A 21,285-nucleotide genomic window follows, 5' to 3' on the forward strand; every position below is an offset into this window, starting at 1 on the left:
TTTAGTTTGCGTCGCGAGATGCGCTCTGGTTTAATTCGGCGTCGCCGCCATCCTTCGCGACGGGTCAGCCCTTCTTCGGCGAGAGCACCTTGAGCATCGACGGGTGAAAATCGGCCCGGAGATGAATGATCCGCACCATCTCCTCCACCGCGTTATCCCCGGCTTCCTTGGCGACTCGCGCTCTTCGCTCCTCATCGTCTCCGCCTGAAGCCGCGTCGCCGTCATTCTCCCCGAGCCCGCCAGCCTCCTCGATACCCCGCCTGGCGCGCTCAGCCTCGGCGTCCGCCACCGCGGCCGCCCTGGTCTCCCGCAACAGCTCCGGCAGCGCGTGGGCGGGGATGATCAACGCGTTGCATCGATCGAGCGCGTCCCGCCACGCCCTCGACGCCGGCGACGACTTTCGGCCGGACGCACAAATCGACCCGACAAACGCGTCGAGCTCGCCGACGTCGCGCTTGAGCTGCAACGCGCCCGTCGCCGTGTGATGAAACCGGGCGACGTGGGCGAGCACGGTTTTGTGGAGCATCGACGCGCATTCCTCGGCGAAGGTTCGGATGTTCGGATGTTCGAAGCCTTCGTTTGCCGAGGCACTTTGGACGGACGATTCGACGACGGATTCATCCGGCGCGAGGCACTCCGCGGCGACGTTGTACGCCTCGCGGACGAGAGCGAGCGCGGCGGCGCACGCGGGCGTCGGCTCTTGCCCCGGGAATTGCGTCCACGTCTCCATCTCCTCCTCGTTCGGTTTAAAATCCGCGCGTCTCTGCAAACCCGTGAGCGTCTTCTCGACAACGAACATGAGCGACTTGAGGCCCTTGCGCAACGTTTGGACGACGGCGTCGGACACGTCGCGGACGCACTCGGCGTGGCGACCGTCAACGGCGACGCGGCACGCCTCCGCGGCGCGCCTCGCCATCCTCAACGAGCCCGTCAGATCCTCGACGACCGTTTCATCACCGGACGACGACGACGACCGTTTCTGAATGAACGCGTCGACGTCGGACTCGATCTCCGCCGACGCGTCCCGCGTTCGCGCCTCGATCGCGTCGCATAACCGCGCGTTCGCGTCCCTCGCGCGTTCCACCGCGTCCAACGCGTCCGCCGCCGCCCTCAACACGCAGCCGATGCCCGTCGTCGCCACCTCTCGCGGGTCGGATCGCGCGTCGAATCGACCGCTCCGTCGCTCGCACGCGTCGACGGCGGCGTCGAGAGCAAGCCGGCACAGTCGCTCGGTCTCGCCGACGAACGTCTCGGCTAATCGGAGCTCCGTGTCGACGGACTCGCGCAGCGCGGAGGCGGACGCGACGGCGGACGCGACCCTCGAGGAAGTCCCGACGGAACGAACCCGGGAGCCTCCCGCCGCCGCAGCCGCCGTTGACGACGACGAAGAAGAAGACCGTTCGCCGGGGGCGTCCGCGATCCCGTCAAAGTCCCCGTCGTCGTCGTCGGCCGAGCCGTTAAGAGCCGTTACGTCCCTGAATGGCGGGGCGAGGACCGTCGCGCACCGCTCGCTCGCCTCCCTGTGCCAGCGGATGAGCCGGTCGAACCCGGGTACGCCGGATTCATGTACTCCGGATTCATCCGGAGCGGCACCCGGACTCGCCGCGGCGCCGGATGCCGCCAGACCCACCAGGCAGTCCCCTTCGAGGTTTCCGTACCCTTCCCTGCGCTCGGAGAAGAGGGCGTCGCACGCGTTGACGGCATCGACGCGCCGGCGACCCGCGTTGGCCGCCACGTGGGCGAGCGCCGCGCCGAGCGCGCGCGCGCGATCGACGGCGCCGGCGAGAATCTTCAGGTACGCCAGCAGCGCGAAATGCCCGGCGCCCGGGGGCGTGCCCTCCACGATGGCGTCCCGCCCGACGCCGTGCGAGTTCTCGAACTCGTCCCGCGCGGGATCGCCGTAAAACCCACCGTTGGCCTTGGAAGACATGAACGACGGCGTCATGTACTCCGTGTACGACTTTGACCTGGAGTGCCCAGCCGTCTTGGGCCGGGCGGTTTTCGCCGCGGGGCTGGCGGGCTGGGCGGGTTCACCGAGAGGCGCGACCGTGTCCTCTTCCTCTTCATCGTCGTTGGTCTCCTTCTCGCCTTTTTCGCCGCTCCCGGGCCGTCCCTCGAGCATCCCGAAGCTCCTCGAGTGCCCCAACCTCGAGGCTGGAAAGTCCGTCATCGGCGCCTGCGCCGGCTGCGCCTGCGCCGGGTCGAAACCCCTCAGATCCCCGCCGAAGCTCACGTTCCGCCGGTGCTTCCTCGCGGTCGTCGTCGCCGGTGCCTTGCGAGGGGACATGAACGAGGCGAAGTAGCTCCCCTCCGACGCCGCGGGTGGCCCGGGCACCGGCGGCGGCGGCGGCCTCGGCCCGGCGATCGCGTCCACCGCGGCTCCTATCCGTTGCTCTACGACCCGTCTCACGAGCTGGTCTACGGCGTCGCACGTCGCGGGGAACACGGCGCGCGCGGTTTCCACCTCCTTCGTCGCCTCCGCGAGCGTCTCCTGGAAGAAAACGTCCAGAACTTCCAGAGCAGCTTCCGCGGCGTCCGACGCCTCCTTCTCCTCCGATAAACCCGATCCGTACGCCGGCGCGAAATCCCTCAGCGCGTCCAGCCGCTCCAGCGCCTCCACCTTTAAGAACATCGGCCTCGTCGCGACGAATCGCTGTACTAAGCTGGCGCCGCCGTTGAAGTGCGAGACCGTCTTAGCGCACTGCCGCATGCCGACGACGTCGCGCTTAGCCTCGTATCGTTCAAATTTTTCCAACAGGCGGTTCTCCAGCTCGTCGCAGTATCGCTCCAGGTTCTCCACCGCCACCCTCAGCGACGGTTTGGGCTCCCCGGCGCGATCGTGTCGCGACCGCTCGTGCTGACGCGCGAGCTCGAGCAGCGACTGCGCGAGTTTGGCAGCCTCCGCGTTTCGTTTCGGATCCGTGAAGACGGCGGCGACGACGTCCTCGTCGCCGTCGAGGCCGAGTCCAAACGGGGATGCGCCGCCGCCGCCGCCGCCGCCGCCCGCGTCATTAAAATCGTCGTCGGAGTCGTCGAGGTCCACGTCGAGCGAGTCGTCGTCGTCGTCCAACAGCCCGTCGTGCCTGCGAGCGTTGAACATCGCCAGGTGCAGCGCCGTCAACCTCGCGCGTTCCGTCGCGGCTCTGTGCGCGGCGGCTAGTCGCAAGCTCTCGCCGATGCCCGAACTCGACGCGGCGACGTGCGATACCCTCGCGTCCAGGTCGTCCAGCGCGGCGTGCATCTCGCGCGTCGCCGTGTCCAGCGCGGGTGCATCGCGGAGGAACGCGCGCTCCTCGTCGCGGACGGCGGACGCGAGCCGCGCGGCGCGCCGCGCGATGGATTCGCGGCGTTCGAGCAGCGCCTCCTCGGCGTCGAGGAGTCGCGCGAGGATCGGGGCGGCCGCCGCGAAGGGTTCGTCGCCGCCGCCGCCGCTGAGCGGGCCGTGCGAGGGGGTGCCGAGGGTCGTCGGGAGAGGCTCGATGAGGGATTTGAGGTACGCGTCCACGGCGAGTTTGTCGCCACACTGCGAGGGTCGGGTGGGTTGGGTGGGTCGGAGGTGACATTTCTTTTCGAGCGTGGGCACCCCGCCGCGCGCGGGGACGAGTGAGAGAGATCTGGTTCGTCTCGGGACGCACCGCGAATACCGGCGGCGCCGGCGTCGTTTCCGCCATCCTCTCCTTCGCCCGCGCGGTTCCTTCCGCGCCTCTCCGCGGACGCTTCCCGCCGCGACCCTCTCCGCGCTCGGGACTACTGTCCTCTCGGAAGGGCCACCGGGTACGTTTTGTTCTTGTCTGTCGTTCAAAAGATGGGAGAAAATGATTCGGACAGGTCCGATGAACGAACCGTCAGCCTTGAGGGATCAGAGGTGACGCGCGCGCTCGGAGCGGAGCTGCGAGGTGGACATGGACGTCACGCGAGACAACTTCGAGGAGGCCCTCAGTGCCCTGCAGGAGGCCATAGACGACCCCCTTTTCGCCTTCTGGAGGTGAGCGCCCCGTCGCCTCAGATCCGACGAAACCTACGCCAAATAAAGCCCCTCGGCGTTCGACACGGGCCATGACCCCCGACGCATCTGACCCACCCGTCCCACCCACACGTCACGCGCGCAGCTTCGACTGCGAGTTCACGGGCCTCAACGCCAGTCCCACCACCGGCCACGACCTGCTCGACACCCCCGAGGAGCGCTTCGCGAAGGTGCACGCGTGCGTTCGCGCGTTCACCGTCCTGCAAGTCGGCGTCGCGATCTTCTCGTTCGATCCCCATACTCGGCGATGGACGTGCCGGCCGTTCAACTTCTGGACCATCCCGGACGCCAAGGCGGGGCGAGGGGTCTTCTCCGCGCAAGTCGCCAGCCTGCAGTTTTTGGTGGATTGCGGGTTCGACCTGAACAAGTGCGTCGCGAGGGGGATCCCATTCGTGCCCGCGGCGGAGCGCTCTCGGGCGGCGGCGCGAGAGGCGCGGCTCGCGCAGAGGCCGCCGATCATCCCGTCGTCGGACAGGGACAAGGCTTTCGTCGCCAACCTACTCATCAAGGTGGCGGAGTGGCTCTCGCGTTCGGACGACGACGGGGACGGGGACGGGGACGGGGCGCGCGACGAGGACCTGTGCCTGGATCCGACAAACGGTTTCTTGAGGGCGCTGACCTACCAGATACTCGAGGGGGACCCCTCGAGGTTCGGCGGGAATAAGGCGCGGGACGACCCGGGTTTCATCGCGAGCACCTCGTGCGACTTCGCGGACGGCCGGCCGAGGATCGTGCTGTCGCGCGCGAGCAGAGAGGAGGTGGCGACGCACAGAGCCGCGAAGGAAGCGGCGGATAGGAAGAAGGACCAGATGAAGGAGGGGTTCGGCTTGGTTTTGGCCAAGCTCGGGGCGTGCGGGCGTCCGTGCGTGGGTCACAACGCCCTGTTCGACTGCGTGTACGTCGTGGACAAGTTTCTGGCCGAGTTGGACGGTTCGTTCGAGGGTTTCAAGCGCGAATTCGACAGAACCGTCAAGGGTGCCTTTTACGATACCAAGCTCATAGCGCAGAGGTTCATGGACGGATACCTGGACACCCTGCAGGAATACGGCGAATCCAGACCGAAAGCCACGCGTACGCGGCGGCCTGGGTCGGGAGAGGGAGAAGACGCCGCCTTACCTGGGGGCACGTCCAGCAGCAGGCGCGCGACGGACGGCGGCGGCGACGAGGGCACATCCAGCGGCGTGCGCGCGCGGACGATTTCAACGACGGGGAACGCCGCCGCGGACGTTGAAACGGCCAAAGAAACGGCCAATGGAGACGCGTCGCTCGCCCGTCCATCGCCGGGAAACCTCCCCGCGCCCCTCGACACCGCGCTCGGCCCGCTGTACCGCGCACTGTCCTCCAGGCCCTTACCGCCCATGTGGACCGAGGAGCTCCTTCGCGAGCGTCACGGGTCGACGCGAGCGGAGGCGGCGGCGAACGCGGAGGCGGAGGCGAACGAGCCGTTCGGGGGCGCTGGAACGCAGTGGCGCGGCGACGGCGGCGCGATCCTCGACTGGATCGCCTTCCCCGACGCCTTCCAGAGGTACGACTCCGCTCTGCGAATCGTCCCAAACAGGAGCCAAAGAGACGACGTCGTGGCCGCCGCGTACGGAACACACAAACGCGTTTCGCACTCGTTCGGGTTTGAACACGAGGCTGGCTACGACGCGTACATGACGGGAGTGTGCTTCATCGTGATGGTCCTCCACTCCCGCGGGGTGATGGCGTCGTCGGAGCACGGGCAGGTGCGCGTGTTTGCCGATCCTGACGCCTTCGCCGGCGTCGACGCGGCGACGGGGCTGCCGGATAGGAACCGCATCGGGCGGCTCGGCACGTGCGCCTTCTCCGCCGCGGACGGCGTCGTCCCTCTGCAGCGCAGCGACATGTCGCAGATGTCCTTAAGGCCCGGCACCGTGGACGTCGTACCGGACCGGGGGAACGTGTACTTTCTCGTCGGCGTCACGCAGGGGACGACCACCGCCGCCGTGGCGCAACTTCTCGCCGCCGCGGGACTCGGGATACCCCTCCACATCGTCTTCGTGGACAAGGGCACGGTGCGGGTCATCATGCACGGCAAGCAGTACGCGGGTAACGTCGCGCACACGCACTACGCCGGGGCATTTGGCGGCGGCTTGCGGTCCAATCGAAGGGACCCGGGCGCGACGGTGATGCGCGACAGGCTTCGCGCGGTGGGCGCCGGGGTGGAGGTGCTCGCCTACACCGAGTGGGTCAGGGCCAAGGCGTACGAGCGCGAGACGGAGGCTTCGAACGCGGCGGCGGTTGCGGCTAATCTCGCGGCCGAGCTCGCGAAACGCACGAGGTCCACGGCGCAGATCTCCGCCGAGGTTCACGCGGGAACGTATTACTCGCGGAGCGCGTCTCTGAGCGGGGCTGGGGGTTTCCTCGGGGCTCTCCTGGGTCGAAGCGGGTCGAAGCGGCGCAGGGAGGACGGCGGGGCTCCGGCCGGGTTCCCGCCGCGCAAGCGGACGCGGTCCGAGTACGGCTGCGTCGTGATGTGAGCGGAACGAGACGGAACGCGACGTGGAGCTCCGGGATATCGGTTGTTAGGGTTCTTCGTCGTCAATACAATTCATAAACTACTGCGCGGGCGATAGCCGCTTTCGGCTCCTCCCGGATTTCACGAACGCTCACTCGCGGAAGATGCGGCCGGGCCCGCGCATCAGACCCCGCTTCAGCGCGTCGAAGTGCAGTTTCGCCCAGTTCGCCTTGCCCCCGTCGCTGGCGCAATCCTCCTTGAACTTCTTCGCGACCTCGTCGCTCACGATGTTCAAGTCCTCGCCCGAGCTCATCGCCAGAATCTGAACCTTGCAGCATCGCTCGAGATAGTACATGTCGTCGAACGCCTCGGCGACGCTCGGTCCGCACACGATGACGCCGTGGTTGGCGTGGAACAAGACGCTCTTACCGCCCATCACCGCCACCAGCCTGTCCCCCTCCGTATCGTCCAACACCAAGCCGTTGAAGACGGGATCGTAAGCCACCTCGTCGAAGAATCGGAGCGAGTTTTGGTGGCACATGCGCAGCCTGAACCCCTTGGTGCAGCACAGCGCGGTGGCGTAGGGTTGGTGCGTGTGAAGGACGCACGTCACGCCGGTCTTGTGGATCGCCTTGTGGATGAAGAAAGCGGTGGCGTCGATCGTCCCTTCGCCCTCCAACACGTTCCCGGCGTCATCCAACAGGAGGAGGTTGCTCGCCGTGACCTCGGTCCACAGGAGGCCGTAAGGGATGCAGAGGAACCTGTCAGTGGTGCCCGGGACCATGACGGTGAGGTGGTTACATATCCCCTCGTTCATGTCCATCTGATCGCACAGGTGATAGCACGCGGCGAGGTCGACGCGCGCCTGCCACACGAGCGGGTCGTATCCGTCGGGGCACGCCCCATCAGACGATGATGGCGCGCCGGCGACGGGACGCTTGGACGCGTCGCCGCCGCCGATGACCGGGTACGTCCCGCCGCCGTCGCCGGCCATCTCCGATCGCCTATCGACACGGGGTCTCGGGCGAGTCTACACGGGGCGATGCGCTCACCTTCGGAGCGTGCGCCGCGCCGTGACCTTTGGCCGGACGGCGCGACATCATCGGACGGCTCACGGCCTCGCGTTTTGGCGCGAAGAATCTTTTTGGCAGTTTGGCACTTTGGTCCCGGCGGCCTTGCTTGGGCAAAAGCGCGTGACGGAGACCGAGGGGCGGCCATTTCTTCCCGCGCGAGCCCGGAGCAAACGCGTCGTTTGCTCGGCTCGACCAGGTCGTCATGTCGGTTCCAAAGACGTCGTCGGAGGTCTGGCACATCCTCGAGGTGCGCACTTCGCGAGCCGCGGCCGTCGGCGGCGGCCATCACGCCGAAATACAATCATTATCCCACCGCCGCGCTTTTGGCCCGAAAAACGGCCCTCGACTACGACGCCGCCGGACCCCGACCCGACGCTCGACCACCGCTCGCCCTGATCCCCGCCCTAAACCCATCGCGCAGGAACGAGAGACGGAACGCGACGATGAGCTCCAGGATATCGAGGACCTCGTGGACAGGCTCAAGAGCGGCGCGGTGATCGACAGACGCGACGCGCTCATGGACCTCGCAGGAAAGATGGCCGCCGACGAGCGCGTCGCGTGTTTCGCCGAGTCGCACGGCGCGAGGTCGCTCCTCCTCCGCGGACTCGACGCCGCCGTGAAGCGCGGCGACGAGGAGCTCATCGACGCGGTGTCCGCGGCGGTGGCGGAGAACTCTCGCGCGCACGCGAAGGAGCACAAGCAGGTGGAGCTCAAGGCGGTCGCGGGGTCGCAAGTCGGCGCCGCGGCGCAGAGGCCCCCGGGAGTGGAGGAGGTGAGGCTCCCGGGGCTGGGACGGACGCTGCGGGTGCACGAGAGCTCGTGGGGAGACGCGGGGCTGGCGTGGAGGATATGGGGCTCGGCAAAGATCACGGCTCACGCCATCGACGCGGCGAACTCCCACCACGACGACGCGGGCGGGGAGGCGCGGGTGCACGCGTGGGAGGAGGAGGAGGCGATAATCCTCGGCAGGAAGAGGAGCATGGACGGAACGAAGCCCATGGGCGACACGGCGAGGCGAAAGTCGGAGGGTGCGCGATCCATCGTCACCGCCGCGACGACGCTCTCCGAGGGAGACGGCTCGTGCGACGGCGCGTCCTCCCGCGGCGACGCGTCGCCGGGCGGTGACTCACCGGGCGGTGACTCGCCGGGTCACTCGTCCCGCGCTTCGCCGACGCTGGGCGTGCGTGGTCTGACGGTGCTGGAGCTGGGCGCCGGGTGCGGCCTCTGCGGGTTCGCCGCCGCCGCCGCGGGGGCCAAAGAGGTCACCGTCACCGAGGGCGCCCCCGGCGCGCTCGCCGCGCTCGGCCGAACCGCTCGCGACAACGCGTCCGCGTTCGAGGGATGTGCGGTGCGGGTCAAGTTTCTCGACTGGCGCGACGATCAAGCCGCGCTCGACGGCGAGGAGGTGGTCGCCGTCGAGACGAACGAATCGGGCGAGATGATCGACGTCGAACAGCGTCGAACGGCGGCGGCGGCGGAGTCGAACGACGACGTGAACGTCGGTTCGTATCCTCCACGCGCTGGTGGGAACTGGGTCCACAGGCTCCACGGCGGCGCGGCGGCGGCGAGGACCCTGGACCGACTGCGCGACTCGGAGCGTTTCGACGTCGTCGTCGGGAGCGACTTGTTGTACGACGACGCGCACGCGGAGCCCCTCGCGGCGTCGTTGGCGCGGCGGATCGCCAAACCGTTCGGCGTCGCGCACGTGACGCTCGCGGTGCGACGGGGTGAACTTCTGGAAGCCCTCGCGAGGGCGGCGTCGAGGAGGGGGCTGCTCGTCGGCGCGCAGGCGGCGGAGCCGTACCTCGAGGAGGAGGAGGCGCTGAGGGAGGCGACGGGCGGTCACATCACGCGCGCGGAGCCGGAAGGGGTCGGGGCGTGGCGCGAGCGGAGCGGCGCGGCGCTCGCGGCTGGCGAAGGGGTGATTTTGCCGGTGGGGCGGTCAAGTGGGGAGGAGATGAGGGAGGCGTTCATGGACGCGGAGGGACGCGTCGCGATGCTCACGTTCAGGTGGCCGCAGAGTTGACGACGAACGAGGTCATCTTATTTATACGACTGACGCGTCGTGTGCGTCACTTTTATTATCATAATTACGGCTGGCTCACTTGGCCTCGAACCAGGTCTTGGCGTAGTCGCCGTCCACGGAGAGTTCCACGTCGCACAGGTTCTCGTGGTCGTTGAACGGTTTCTCCATGTGCAGCTTGACCAGCGCCAGCGCCTCGTCTCTGTGCTCCTCGGGTCCCTCAAGAATCACCTCGTCGTGTATCTGCATCAGAAGCTTGAAACCGAGCTCCCTCAGCCTCGGGCACCGGTGGATCTGAATCATCGCGAGCATGGCGATGTCCGCGGCGCCGCCCTGGATCGGGGTGTTGATGCTGGCGCGCAACGCGTGCCCCCGTCGCATCTCATCGCTGCTCGACGCCTCGGGCAGGTTCCTGTGTCGGCCCAAGAGCGTGTTCACCTTGCCCTTCTCCGCCGCTTTTTTGTGCTGCACAGCCTGCCACTCCCGCACCTCCGGCCTGTCGCTGTACCACAGGTCCACGGTCTCCTCAGCCTCCCTGGTGCTGACGCCAAAGTCCTTCGCCAGTCCGTGCGCCGTCTTACCGTACGCGATTGAAAAGTTGAGCACCTTTGCCTTTCTCCTCTCGGACGCGAACATGTCCTTCACCAGCGCCGGCTTCTCGCCGCCCGCGTCGTCGTCGATGTCACCGTACTCCAGCAGACACTTCCCTTGCTCCATCGCCTCCCTGATCTCCTTGTACATTCCCATCGCGGTCCTGCTGTGGAAATCGCCTCCAGCCTCAAACGCCTCTCGCATGGAGACGCACCCGGCCATGTGCGCGAGCAGACGAAGCTCCAGCTGGCCGTAATCGGCGACGATGAGGATGTTCCCGGGCTCGGCGCTGAAAGCCTTTCGAATGCCGTAGCGGTCCTTTTCCAGCGCGGGCTGGTTCTGGAGGGACGGCCTGCGCGCGGAGAGTCGGCCAGTCTCGGTGTTGATGTTGAGCGCCGCGTGCACCCGGCCGTTGAATCCGCGGAGGTTATCGCTCTGCAGCGGAATAATAAAGTTGGAGAGGAGGGTGTCGATGGCGGCGACGTCGTTCAGGGCATCGATGGCGGCACACGCCTCGACGCCGTCAAAGCCGCCGCCAAAGGCCAGGAACGCGCTGCCGCACTTCTTCGCCAGCGCCTCGTCCTTCTTCTGATCATCGGCGAGGGCGTCCCAGTTGTCCACGAGCTCGCGCGCGGCGCCCGGCTTGCCCGCGAGCGCCCTGAGAACCACCGAGGACACCGCGGGTAAGCCGGTGGTGGTGTACACCGGCGGCTGCAAGTTCCGCTTGGTGATGCCGTGAAGCTCAAACTTGGCAGCCTTCTTCGGCGCCTTACCCTCCCGCCCGTTCTCGTCCCACTCGGTCCACTCCTTCGACACCATCGCGAACTCGCGCGTCTTCTCCACGCCGGGCTTATCCCGCCTCTTGTTGGGGGCTCCGGCGAAGAGGAGCTGCCGGACCTGGATGCCGGAACCGACGTTCATGTGCTCCGCCGCGGGGCACTTACCCGTGGCCCACGCCCTGAAGTAGTCCTCCGCCACCTTCTTGTCTTCAAGCGCACGTTTCTCCGCGTCGGCCAAGTGCGCCTTGTCGACGTACATGCCGTTGCTCTCCATGTCCGTCAGCACCTCGCCAAACTCCCTGAGGTAGTGCACGTAAAAATCCCAGAGGTTGGAGCATCGACGAAACGTCGGCTTCTTCGACAGCACCGGACACGCCTCGCAGTCGATGCCTCTGAGCTTAGCCTCGAGAGACTCGCGCAGGAACCACGTCGCCTGCGCGTCCAAGGCGGAGTACTCGATCCACGTCTCCCTCTGCTCGGGATCGGTCTGGATCTCGTCGATCGGCGGCAGGATCACCGTCTTACCCGGCGTTCCGTCCTTCTTGAGCTTTGCCTTTCCGAAGATCTTCTTCATCCCGCGCTTGCTGCGGATCAGCTCCTCGCCAGCCTCGGAGTACATCTCCCCCGCGTCCGACATCACCTTGGGATCGGACGACAGCGCCTCGAGCGAGTACCCGCCCTCGAGCTTGCGGTTGCTGTTCCACAGCCTCGCCATGTGCATGGTGTCCGCGGCGAATCCAGCCAGCTTCACCCCGTGGTTCTCGATGACGTGCCTGTCGAATCCGTAGTTGTGCCACACCTTCTTCACGTCCGGAGACTCGAAGTAGGGCTTGAAGATCTTCCAACCCTCGTCACCGAGGGACATGGTGTCCACCCACAGCAGCGTCTTGGGCTTCCCGCCCGCGGGCCCCGTTGATCCGTTCTTTCTCGAGTTCTTCGAGCCGTTTCCCCCCGACTGGCTGGCTCCAAAGTCCACATCCGGTCCGCAGTACACGGAGAAGCAGGTGACGCGGCCGTGGCCCACCGGGCACTGCTCGCTCACGTCGATGTGCGACACCTCGGTGTCCACGGCGTGGTACACCGGTCGGTCCGCGTCCCCGGTGTTGGCCATCAAGATCTTCAGCACTCGCCTCGCCTCGGCGGCGTCCTCGACGATGGCGACCTCGTCGATCAGTCCCGCGAGGTTGGACGGCTTGTCGTCGTCTGTCGCGGACGATGCCGCGCGCTTGTCGTCGGCGTCCACGTCGAGCTCGTACACTGCGTTAGAAGAGAAGGGGACGGGGCGGGTTCAGGAGAGGGGTGGGTTCAGGAGAGCAAACGGGGTTGGGCTCTTCAGGATATTTTTCTCCTCCCGGATTTTTTTGTCCGGGTTGGCGCGCGCGAAGGTTGGCTGGGCGGTTCGGGCGGGGCGGGGTGGGCGATCTCGGACGCACCGCCGGACGCCGCGCGTCTGCCGTTGCCGTTTCCGTTGGTCTTGTGCAGCGAGATCTTGTCGCCGTTGAACCGCAAGATCTTCGGGGGCTTGTCGTCGTTCTCCTCGTCGCTGTCCGCGCTCTCCACCGCGTCGTCCGGGAACGCAACCGCGCTCCTCACGGACATAGATCGCCTCCACGCGGGCGAACAGCGCTCGCCCCAGAATTTGGAGTGTCGGCGCACCGGGCCCGCGGCGAAGCCTCCGTTCCGCGTCGCGTGCGACGTCGACGCGTGCCGCGCGAACGTGCGTGTCGCCCTGGCGCGCACCGCGAGCGACGTCGCGGCGCGGCAGGCGAGGTCGCCCGCCGGCGTCGTCGAGCCAGCGAGCATGGTTGAGAAGTTTGTCGTGGTGTTCCTAAAGACGGTCTGTGCAACTCTCCGCCGCAGTTGGCTCAGCATCCCACGCCGTGGCGACCGAACATGAAGGGTCGCGCCTCGTTCGAAAGTGCGTTGAGATGTGAGTAACGCCCGCGCGCGACACGGTCGTCGGGTGAGCTGTTACGCGCGCCTCTGGTGTGGTCGGCCGCAATTCGAGGTGGTGACAGGTTGGCCAAGGTGGTGATTATTTTTTTCTCCGTATGAGCAAACAGTCATCGAGTCAATAGACGGTCAAATGGCGCGTACACGGCCCCGAGCGGGAACCCTGCCTGTTTCATCGGCGTGATCGCCCCAGGGGCGGCGCCACATTGGACGACGGGGCGCGACCGACCAGCGCGGTCGGGTTCGGCCGGCGTAGTACCGCGGGAGCAATGTCCCGCCAGTACGATTTTGCGGGCGACGACGCGCCGGGCGCGGGCGGAACGTACCGCTACCCCGTCTTCTCGGACGACGCCCAGGCGCACGGCGGGCTCCACGGCAATCATCACCATCACCATCACGACGACGCCGACGCCCTCGCGGAGGATCTCCACGACCACCTCGACATCGAGGGCGACGTGGACGGTCTTTTGGACGACGAGGACGACGAACTCAGCGACAGCGACGCCAGCTCGAGCGAGAGCGGCGAGGACGATGAAGATCGCGACGGTCCGCCACCGCCGCACGCGTGCGCCTACTGCGGCATCCGAGATCCCGCGTGCGTCGTCAAGTGCGTCGCGACGGACAAGTGGTTCTGCAACTCGCGGCACTCCACCCTACCCGCGTCGTGCATCGTGTACCACCTGGTGCGATCCAGGAATAAGGAGGTGCAGCTTCACGCGGACTCGCCCCTAGGCGACATGGTGCTCGAGTGCTACCTCACGGGCCAGAGGAACGTCTTCACCCTCGGCTTCGTCCCGTGCGTCGACGACGAGGTGGTGGTCCTCCTGGCGCGCGATCCGTCCATGGGGGTGGCGGGGGGCGCCGCCGCGAAGCAGCTCGCGGACATGAACCTGGACCTCGCCCAGTGGCAGCCGCTCATCTCGGACAAGCAGTTCCTCCCGTGGCTCGTGAAATCGCCAGACGAGAAGACCCAAGTTCGCGCCAGGGCGCTGACCTACGCGCAGGCCAACAGGCTCGAGGAGCTGTGGAAGACCAACCCGAACGCGGGGCTGGACGACGCGGACGTCCTGGACGACGACGAGGAGCTCCAGCCGGTGGCGCTTCGATACGCCGACGCTTACCAGTACCAGAACGTCTTCGGACCGCTGCTCAAGATTGAAGCGGACCACGACAGAGCGCAGAAGGAGTCGCAGAGCAAGGACGGGCTGCGAGTGCGATGGGACGTGGGGTTGAACAAGAGGCGGCTGGCGTACTTTTCGTTCCCGGCGGACGAGGAGATCGCGAGGCTGGTCGTCGGCGACGCGCTCAGGTTGCGCCACGCGGCGTATCCCGCGGGTAAGGACCAATCGGGCGGCGCCACGTGGAGCGCCGAGGGCGTCGTCCTCAAGTTCACGGACAGGGAGGAGGTGGTGCTCGAGCTGCGGTCGGGCTCCGGGGACGCGCCCGTCGAGGAGACGAACGGGTTCTCCGTGGACTTTCTGTGGAACAGCATATCGTTCGACAGGGCTCAGGCGGCGATGAAGGCTTTCGCGCTCGACGAGACGTCGGTGTCGGGGTACATTTACCACCTCCTGTTGGGCCACGACGTCGAGCCCAAGCCACTGGCGGTGACGTTACCGAAGAAGCTGTCCGCGCCCAACTTACCGCCGCTCAACCACTCGCAGGAGAGCGCGGCGCGCGCGGTGCTGCAGCGACCGCTCAGCCTCATCCAGGGCCCGCCGGGAACCGGAAAAACGGTGACATCCGCGACGATCGTGTACCAGCTCGCGCAGCAGCACCTCGGGCAGGTGATCGTGTGCGCCCCCTCCAACGTCGCCGTGGACCAGCTCGCGGAGAAGATCGAGCGCACGGGGCTGCGCGTCGTGCGACTCGCGGCGAGGTCCCGAGAGCACGTGGCGTCGCCCGTGGAGCACCTCACCCTCCACTACCAAGTCGCGCACCTGGACTCGCCCGAGACTGCGGAGTTCAAGAAGCTGCAACAGCTCAAGGACGAGCTCGGCGAGCTGAGCAGCAACGACGAACGGAGACACAAGAGGCTGAAGCGCAAGATCGAACGGGAGATTATCGCCGCGGCGGACGTCGTGTGCGTAACCGCCGTCGGCGCCGGCGACCCGAGGCTGGCGGACTTTCGCTTCCGCCAGGTGCTCATGGACGAGAGCACGCAGGCGACGGAACCCGAGTGCCTCATCCCGCTCATCATGGGCGCGAAGCAGGTGGTGATGGTGGGCGATCACTGCCAGCTCGGACCGGTGGTGACGTCGAAGAAGGCGGCGCGAGCTGGCCTCGGTCAGAGCATGTTCGAGCGACTCATCTCCCTCGGGGTGCAGCCCATACGACTGCAGGTTCAGTACCGCATGCACCCGTGCCTGTCCGAGTTTCCCAGCAACGCGTTCTACGAGGGGGCGCTGCAGAACGGCGTCGCGGCGGCGGACAGGCTGCTCACGCACGTGGATTTCCCCTGGCCCAACCCGACGTCCCCGATGATGTTCTGGTCCATGACGGGCGCCGAGGAGATATCCGCGTCGGGAACTTCGTACCTCAACCGCGCCGAAGCTGCCGGGGTGGAGAAGGTGGTGACGCACTTACTCCGCGCGGGCGTGGACCCCGGACGCATCGGCGTGGTCACGCCGTACGAGGGCCAACGAGCGTACGTGTCGCAGCACATGACCCGAGCCGGAGTGTTGGCCACGAGGCTGTACGGCGAGGTGGAGGTGGCATCAGTGGACGCGTTCCAGGGCCGCGAGAAGGACTTCATCATCCTCTCCTGCGTGCGCAGCAACGAGAAGACGGGCATCGGCTTTTTGAACGACCCGCGCCGGCTCAACGTCGCCATGACGCGCGCCAGGAGCGGCCTCGTGATTCTAGGAAACCCCAAGGTGCTATCCCGCCAAAGACTCTTCCACGACCTGCTGAACCACTTCAGGGACGAGGGGTGCCTCGTGGAGGGTGCCCTGGACTCTTTGCGCCAGTCCGCGGTGGCGCTGTCCCGTCCCAAGGGCGAGTTTGGCGGCCAAGGGGGGCGCCGGCGGTACATCGCGCCCCCCGGGGAGAACCCTCGATTCGCCGCCGCAAACTTCGAGGACCGATCCTCCGCTCAAGGTGTCCATCGCCAACACAGGTACGTCCCCCCCGCGTCGCACGAGTACCAGTACGACATTCCGAACGCGATGCACCATCCGTTCTCGCACGGGGGCGGCGGGTTCTCGCACTCCCAGGCGAGCAGCGTGGGGCAGTACGGTTTCGTGGACGACGGCGGCGGCGTGGGATTTCAACACGACGAGCCATCGCACGGGTACGGCGCGAGCCAGGGGAGTGCGTTTGGGGGGGGTCGGGGCGAGAGCGAGTCGCAGGGAACGGGGGGGAGTTACTTCACGGGGGACAGGCCGAGCCAGCGGCCGGGGGGGTACCATTACGACTCCCAGACGGGATACACCCAGGATAGCACGCGATGAATTTTTTTAACCAACGGGGAAAGTTCTCGAGAATACTTGTACGCGATGATGCGAACCAACCCGCGGGCAGAACCCCGGACGCGTCGTGGTCGGGGTCGATGCTGCCGCGCAGCCTGACGGTGCGCGGCGATGCCGGCGCGCGGCACGAGCTGCCGGCGTCGCATCAGCCGTCCGCGGCGGGCACGGTCGCGTCCCTCGCGCCGCGCGCGCCGGCGCCGTCTCACAAGCTGCTCTCCCTGTCCCACTCGACACGTCATCATCGTCCGAGGGCGTCGTCGGGATCCGACGCGGAGTTCGACGCCGACAAAGACGGCGCCGAGCCGACCGCGAGCACGAGCATATGCGCGCAGATGGCGCACGTTGGCCGCCGGGGCCGCACGCCCAACCTCTATTGGCTAGCCCCTCACGACGAGCAGCTCCGGCGCCATCCACGGTTCGTCGCGCTGCCCCCGGTCGAGGACGTCGTCGTCGGGCACGAGTCGTCGTACCGGTACGTGCGGCAGCACACGGAGCTGTGGGACGACCTTCACGCGGGCAGGATCACCACGGGGTGCCTCACGGCCGCGCTGGGGTTCCAGGAGGACGGCGTGTGCAAGACGCTCGGCATGGGGCGCGGCAGGGGCGGCGACCACGGACCCTTGCTCGGCGCGTACCGCCGGCTGCGGCTGGGGACGATGCCGACGCCGTCGGGGATGAGCCGCGCGGAGGAGGAACGCGCGAACGCGGAGAGGACGCGGGCGTACAACTCAGGGTTGGACGCGCTGGGACCCGCCGCGCCCATCGACGGAGGGTCCGACGACGACGACGGCGACGACCCGATCGTCGCGGAGGATCTCGCCGCGGGGGCAACGACCAGCGGCGGGGTCGAGGGCGGCGGCGACGGAAATACGCAGAAGAAGAATAAGAATAAGAAGAGACGACCTAAGAAACGGCCTAAGGGCGCCGCGCCGAAGCGCGACGCGTCCGCGCTCGTCGGCGACGCCACGCCGTGGGCGGCGGCGAGGGCGATGCGATGCAAGATGGCGGCTCGGCGGGGCGAGGGGGGCGTGCGGATGGCGTGGGGCAGCGCGCAGGAGGCCGGCACGGTCGCCACGTTGATGCTCCACCATCCGGAGTGCGTATGCGAGGAGGTGGGTCTGTGTTGCGTGGACGTGGATCGGTGGAGAGACGAGTGGGGTTTGGGCGCGACGTCGGTGCCGCCCATCGGCGCTTCGCCCGACGCCATCGTTCGGTTTCCGACGAAGGACTCGGGCTCGGGCCCGGGTTGGGAGCGCCTCGTCGTCGAGGTCAAGAACCACTCGCCGTTCCGCCGCGATCCGGGTAAGCCCGGGGTGTTCTACGTCAACGACAGGACGCCGTTCGAGACGCCGCCGCCCTATCACGTGCCGCAGCTGCAGATGGAGATGTTGGCCGCGGATACCAGGGCCGGGTTGCTCTGCATGCAGTCGGCGACGCGAGGGGTACGGGTGTTTCGGATCGAACGGGACGACGAGTACTGCGCGGGGATGTTGAGAACGCTGGGGGCGATGCATGAGGAGTACGTGCTGAGGGGACGGGAGCCCCCGGAGCGGATGTTCTCGGACAGGGACTGGTACTTTGACCTCGTTCGCCGGACGGTCAAAATCGCGAAGGGCGCGACGCTGTGGGAGGAGATTCCGTATCACGCGCGGCTGCCCGGAGAGGCGTACGACGAGCGACCGTTCCTGCCGGCGAGCGGGTGAGAACGAGCGCGTTCATCGAATGTATCTTTAAAGTAGTCGTCGTCGAGCGAGGTGCTCGTCCGTGGGTGCGATTAAAAACATCGTGAAAAGGGCGCCGGTTTAAAGAGCGGCCCTCCGTTTGGTCCTAATGGTAGTAGTAAAAGAGTCTTCTCCCGGTGAGGCCCGACGGCTCGGCTCGGCTCGGCTCGGTCACGCCTTGGGCGGCACGGCGCGCGGCTTGGGAAGCGTCTTGGGACCCGTGCTGACCGGCGGCGGCGGCGCGGCGCCCTTACCCTTGCCCCCCTTCCCGCCGCCTCCGTTGACGCCTCCGCCGCCCCCTCGGCCCCGGTTCCTTCTACCGCCTCCGCCGCCGCCGCCACCCGTCCCGTTGGGCGCTTCGGGCGCGGCGGCGGCCACGTACGCCCCGTCGCCCGGCTGCGGCCGGCGCAGCGCCCGGACGCCGTTCTGCATCTGCGCCGCGTCGTTCACGCCGCCGTGCGTGGGCGGGTTCATCTGGACGGGTCCGCCGTCAAACGCGTTGGGCGGCGGCGGCGGCGGCTGCTGCTGGTTGATTTCAGCCGAGCCAGAGCCGAAGGAGAGCTGCCGGAACATTCCGTCGAGGCCGGGAGGTCCGACGGGCTGCCCGCCGAACTGCTGCGTCTGCGGCGGAAACTGCGTCTGCGGCTGAGGCGGCTGTTGATGCGCCAATTGCGCGGGGGTCGAGACGCGATCGAAGGGGTTCTGCGTCGACGCCTGGCCAAATCCCGGAGGCGGCGCCGCCATCCTCTGCTGGTGACCGAGCATCCCTGCGTGCTGGTGACCGGGCATCGACTGGAGGCCCGCAATCGACGCGCCCGGCCCGCCCCCCACCAGTCCCGGCCCGCCCCCGCCGAATATGCTCTCCAGGTTGTTGAGACCCGGAGGTCCGCCGGGCGCCATCAGCCCCGGGGGCATCATCGGCGTTTGTACGGATCCGCGACCGAGGAGCGTCAGGAGATCGCGCTGCGCCGACATGGCCGACATGGCCGACATCGCCGCCGCAGCGCTCGACGCCGCGAGCGGGTCCGGCGGCGCGCGCGCGTTCGCCGCCGTGTTTTGCGTGCCGGGGAGGCCCGGGAAGTCGCCGCCCAGGCTCGGCCACCCCGTGCTCGGCGGTTCGGCGAACCCCTTCCCCGCGGCTGGTCCGAGGAGGTTGACGAGCGCCGCGTCCAAGTCGTCGTCGGTGTCGGCCCACACCACCCGCCCGACCGCGAGCGTCCCGTCCCTCAGCGCGCTGAGCACCTTGGGTAGGCTCCGTCGCTGCACCGCGCGCGCGACGTTATCGCCCGCGGCGAACGGGTCCTCCACGCCGAGGCAGTAGCGCCCCGGGGCCCACGAGCAGCCGGCGACCCACCGCCCGGCGTACGCGCTCGCCACCAAACCGTGGCGCCACAGGGGTTCAACCGCGCGAAAGTGCGTGAAGAAGGTGACGAGGAGCTCCGCGAGCGTCGCGTTGTTGCCTGAACCGCACCCGCGCCACCGCCTGGCCCTGCGCTCGACCGGGGCGATGTCGCGCATCGCGTCGCTCTGCTGCCGAATCTTCGAGACGGGAAACTTGCGAATGGGCTCGAGGTTAGCCGCCCTCTCGTTCTCCGCGGCGAGGTCCGCGTCCGCGGCGGCGTCCGTCTGCAGGGTGAGTCGCATGGCGGGCGGTAGAATCGGGGGCGACCTCGTCTGCAGGTGAAACAGCGACATGAGCGACAGCGAGTAGCTGTTGAAGGAACCCGCGGTGGCGTCGTTGCAGTCAAAGTTTTTCGCCCACATCTTGACCAAAAACACCAGATCCCTGTACCGCGAGTCCAGGTCCGCCATCGCGCCGAGCACCGCGGACTTGTACACGCCGTCGTTGCCCACGCAAACGTCGCACTTGACCCCGGTTCGTGGATCCCGGAATTTAATGAGCGGCACCCTCGCGTGCGCGATGAGGTTCACGTCGGCGAATTTTTGGTACCGAAGCTCCGACGCAACCTTGGATAAGAGCTGCACCTTGCGGGATTTGTACCCGCGCGGCTGCTGTTGGCGTCGGTTCCGTCCGCCCCCCCTGCCGCCTTGTGCACCCGCGACGACGCCGGGTCCCATCTCCCTCGGGTCGTACCAGTTGCTGTTCGGCGCAACCTCCAGGGAGACGTCGATATCGGAGCCCGCGGTGTGAAAGACGGACACGAAGGAGCCGAAGGGTTGGAGCGTCACGCCCTGGAACTTGCGCTGCAGCATCTGGTTGAACCTCGTCAGCAGGTCCTGGCGTTTTCGGTCGTCCTCCGGGGTGGTGCGCTGCGACTCGACGATCCTCCGAAGCTCGCGATCGAGCCGCGCCATCCGCTCCGCGGTGGGAGCCTCGCCCCCGTCGCGCAGCACGAGCGCGTCGGCGGTGGCGAGGAGCTCCCGCGCGTCCGCGAGGAGCTCCGCGGGGGAGGGCCAGGGGCGGGCCTCGATCTCGTCGTCGCCGTCGGCCTCGTCCGGGTGGTCGTGGTCGTGATCGTGATCGTCGTGGTCGTGGTCGCCGTGATGGTCGTCGCCGAGGCCGGCGAGGAAATCGTCCAGCGTGTGCGCGCCCGCGTTGTGCGCCATGTAGCGCCCGCGATCGTCGTCGCGGTCGCGAAACCTGCCTCCGGGCGTGCCCCTCGGACCATGATCCCTGCCCTTGTGGCCGGGGGTCCCGCGGTTATCGTCGTGCCCCCGATGACCGCCGTGGTGTTGGGTCATCGCCTCGTCCCCGAGCGATATTCCCCGCCCAATGGCCTCACGAACCGTCTCCTCGTCCCTCTCGTTGCCCACCCCCGCGGACATGCCCAGCAGATCGTCCGTGAACAGGTCGGCGAGGTCATCCCGCGTGGCGATGCCCGACGCCATCCTCGCGCACCGAAGTCGCGCCGCGCCCTCCGCGCGCGTCCAGCACGATCGGTGAGCCCCGTCGGCGGTGGCCCCACTCTTTCTGATTCGACCTCCCTCTCTGATGAACGAACTGGGCAGCTGGGGTTCTGCGGCCCCGGGTGGAAAAAGTTGGGTTGAAAAAACCCAGTCGCCTGAACCGAGAAATGAACCGAGGAAATCGCGAAAATAAGACCCATAACCACTACAAAAAGAACCCCATTTCCAGTGAACGAATTCGTCGACGACGGTTCCCGGACGCTCGTGGTGACACGTCACCGCCTCGCTTGTTTTTCCTGGCCAG

The 21,285-nt window shown here is 67.3% G+C and overlaps 9 protein-coding genes across 9 annotated transcripts; 4 read left to right on the forward strand and 5 right to left on the reverse strand.

The window, feature by feature from the left end:
• Positions 1–64: 64 nt before the first annotated feature.
• On the reverse strand, positions 65–3,671 carry MICPUN_106505 (predicted protein; the record flags this gene model as incomplete). The annotated part of the gene is made up of 2 exons (XM_002506154.1): positions 65–3,523; positions 3,636–3,671. The coding sequence occupies 2 exons, from the start codon at positions 3,669–3,671 to the stop codon at positions 65–67; spliced, it is 3,495 nt and encodes a 1,164-aa protein (XP_002506200.1).
• A 231-nt stretch (positions 3,672–3,902) lies between these two features.
• Positions 3,903–6,525, forward strand: CAF1.1 (ribonuclease; the record flags this gene model as incomplete). The annotated part of the gene is made up of 2 exons (XM_002505945.1): positions 3,903–3,985; positions 4,110–6,525. 2 exons carry the CDS (start codon positions 3,903–3,905, stop codon positions 6,523–6,525), a joined length of 2,499 nt encoding a protein of 832 aa, XP_002505991.1.
• A 129-nt stretch (positions 6,526–6,654) lies between these two features.
• MICPUN_64131 (predicted protein) lies at positions 6,655–7,497 on the reverse strand (the record flags this gene model as incomplete). Its single annotated transcript, XM_002506155.1, has 1 exon — positions 6,655–7,497. The coding sequence occupies one exon, from the start codon at positions 7,495–7,497 to the stop codon at positions 6,655–6,657; it is 843 nt and encodes a 280-aa protein (XP_002506201.1).
• Positions 7,498–7,778: 281 nt separating this feature from the next.
• Positions 7,779–9,602, forward strand: MICPUN_64132 (predicted protein; the record flags this gene model as incomplete). The annotated part of the gene is made up of 1 exon (XM_002505946.1): positions 7,779–9,602. One exon carries the CDS (start codon positions 7,779–7,781, stop codon positions 9,600–9,602), a length of 1,824 nt encoding a protein of 607 aa, XP_002505992.1.
• Positions 9,603–9,677: 75 nt separating this feature from the next.
• MICPUN_104126 (predicted protein) lies at positions 9,678–12,772 on the reverse strand (the record flags this gene model as incomplete). Its single annotated transcript, XM_002506156.1, has 2 exons — positions 9,678–12,226; positions 12,403–12,772. The coding sequence occupies 2 exons, from the start codon at positions 12,770–12,772 to the stop codon at positions 9,678–9,680; spliced, it is 2,919 nt and encodes a 972-aa protein (XP_002506202.1).
• A 710-nt stretch (positions 12,773–13,482) lies between these two features.
• On the forward strand, positions 13,483–15,918 carry MICPUN_65270 (predicted protein; the record flags this gene model as incomplete). The annotated part of the gene is made up of 1 exon (XM_002505947.1): positions 13,483–15,918. A coding segment is annotated over one exon (2,436 nt), but the record flags the coding sequence as incomplete, so codon positions are not given.
• Positions 15,919–16,370: 452 nt separating this feature from the next.
• Positions 16,371–18,095, forward strand: MICPUN_52024 (hypothetical protein; the record flags this gene model as incomplete). The annotated part of the gene is made up of 1 exon (XM_002505948.1): positions 16,371–18,095. The coding sequence occupies one exon, from the start codon at positions 16,371–16,373 to the stop codon at positions 18,093–18,095; it is 1,725 nt and encodes a 574-aa protein (XP_002505994.1).
• A 29-nt stretch (positions 18,096–18,124) lies between these two features.
• Positions 18,125–19,163, reverse strand: MICPUN_109487 (predicted protein). Its single transcript, XM_002506157.1, has one exon. It carries the CDS (start codon positions 19,104–19,106, stop codon positions 18,285–18,287), a length of 822 nt encoding a protein of 273 aa, XP_002506203.1. The 5' UTR covers positions 19,107–19,163; the 3' UTR covers positions 18,125–18,284.
• A 600-nt stretch (positions 19,164–19,763) lies between these two features.
• Positions 19,764–20,027, reverse strand: MICPUN_77083 (predicted protein; the record flags this gene model as incomplete). Its single annotated transcript, XM_002506158.1, has 1 exon — positions 19,764–20,027. A coding segment is annotated over one exon (264 nt), but the record flags the coding sequence as incomplete, so codon positions are not given.
• Between the last annotated feature and the right edge of the window lie 1,258 nt (positions 20,028–21,285).

This window comes from Micromonas commoda, chromosome 14 (genome assembly GCF_000090985.2).
Source record: "Micromonas commoda chromosome 14, complete sequence".
NCBI classification, from domain to species: domain Eukaryota; kingdom Viridiplantae; phylum Chlorophyta; class Mamiellophyceae; order Mamiellales; family Mamiellaceae; genus Micromonas; species Micromonas commoda.

Bases quoted from the DNA above. Each gene is read 5' to 3' on its own strand.
- MICPUN_109487 (XM_002506157.1), bottom strand. From the start codon at position 19,106: ATGTCGGCCATGTCGGCCATGTCGGCGCAGCGCGATCTCCTGACGCTC.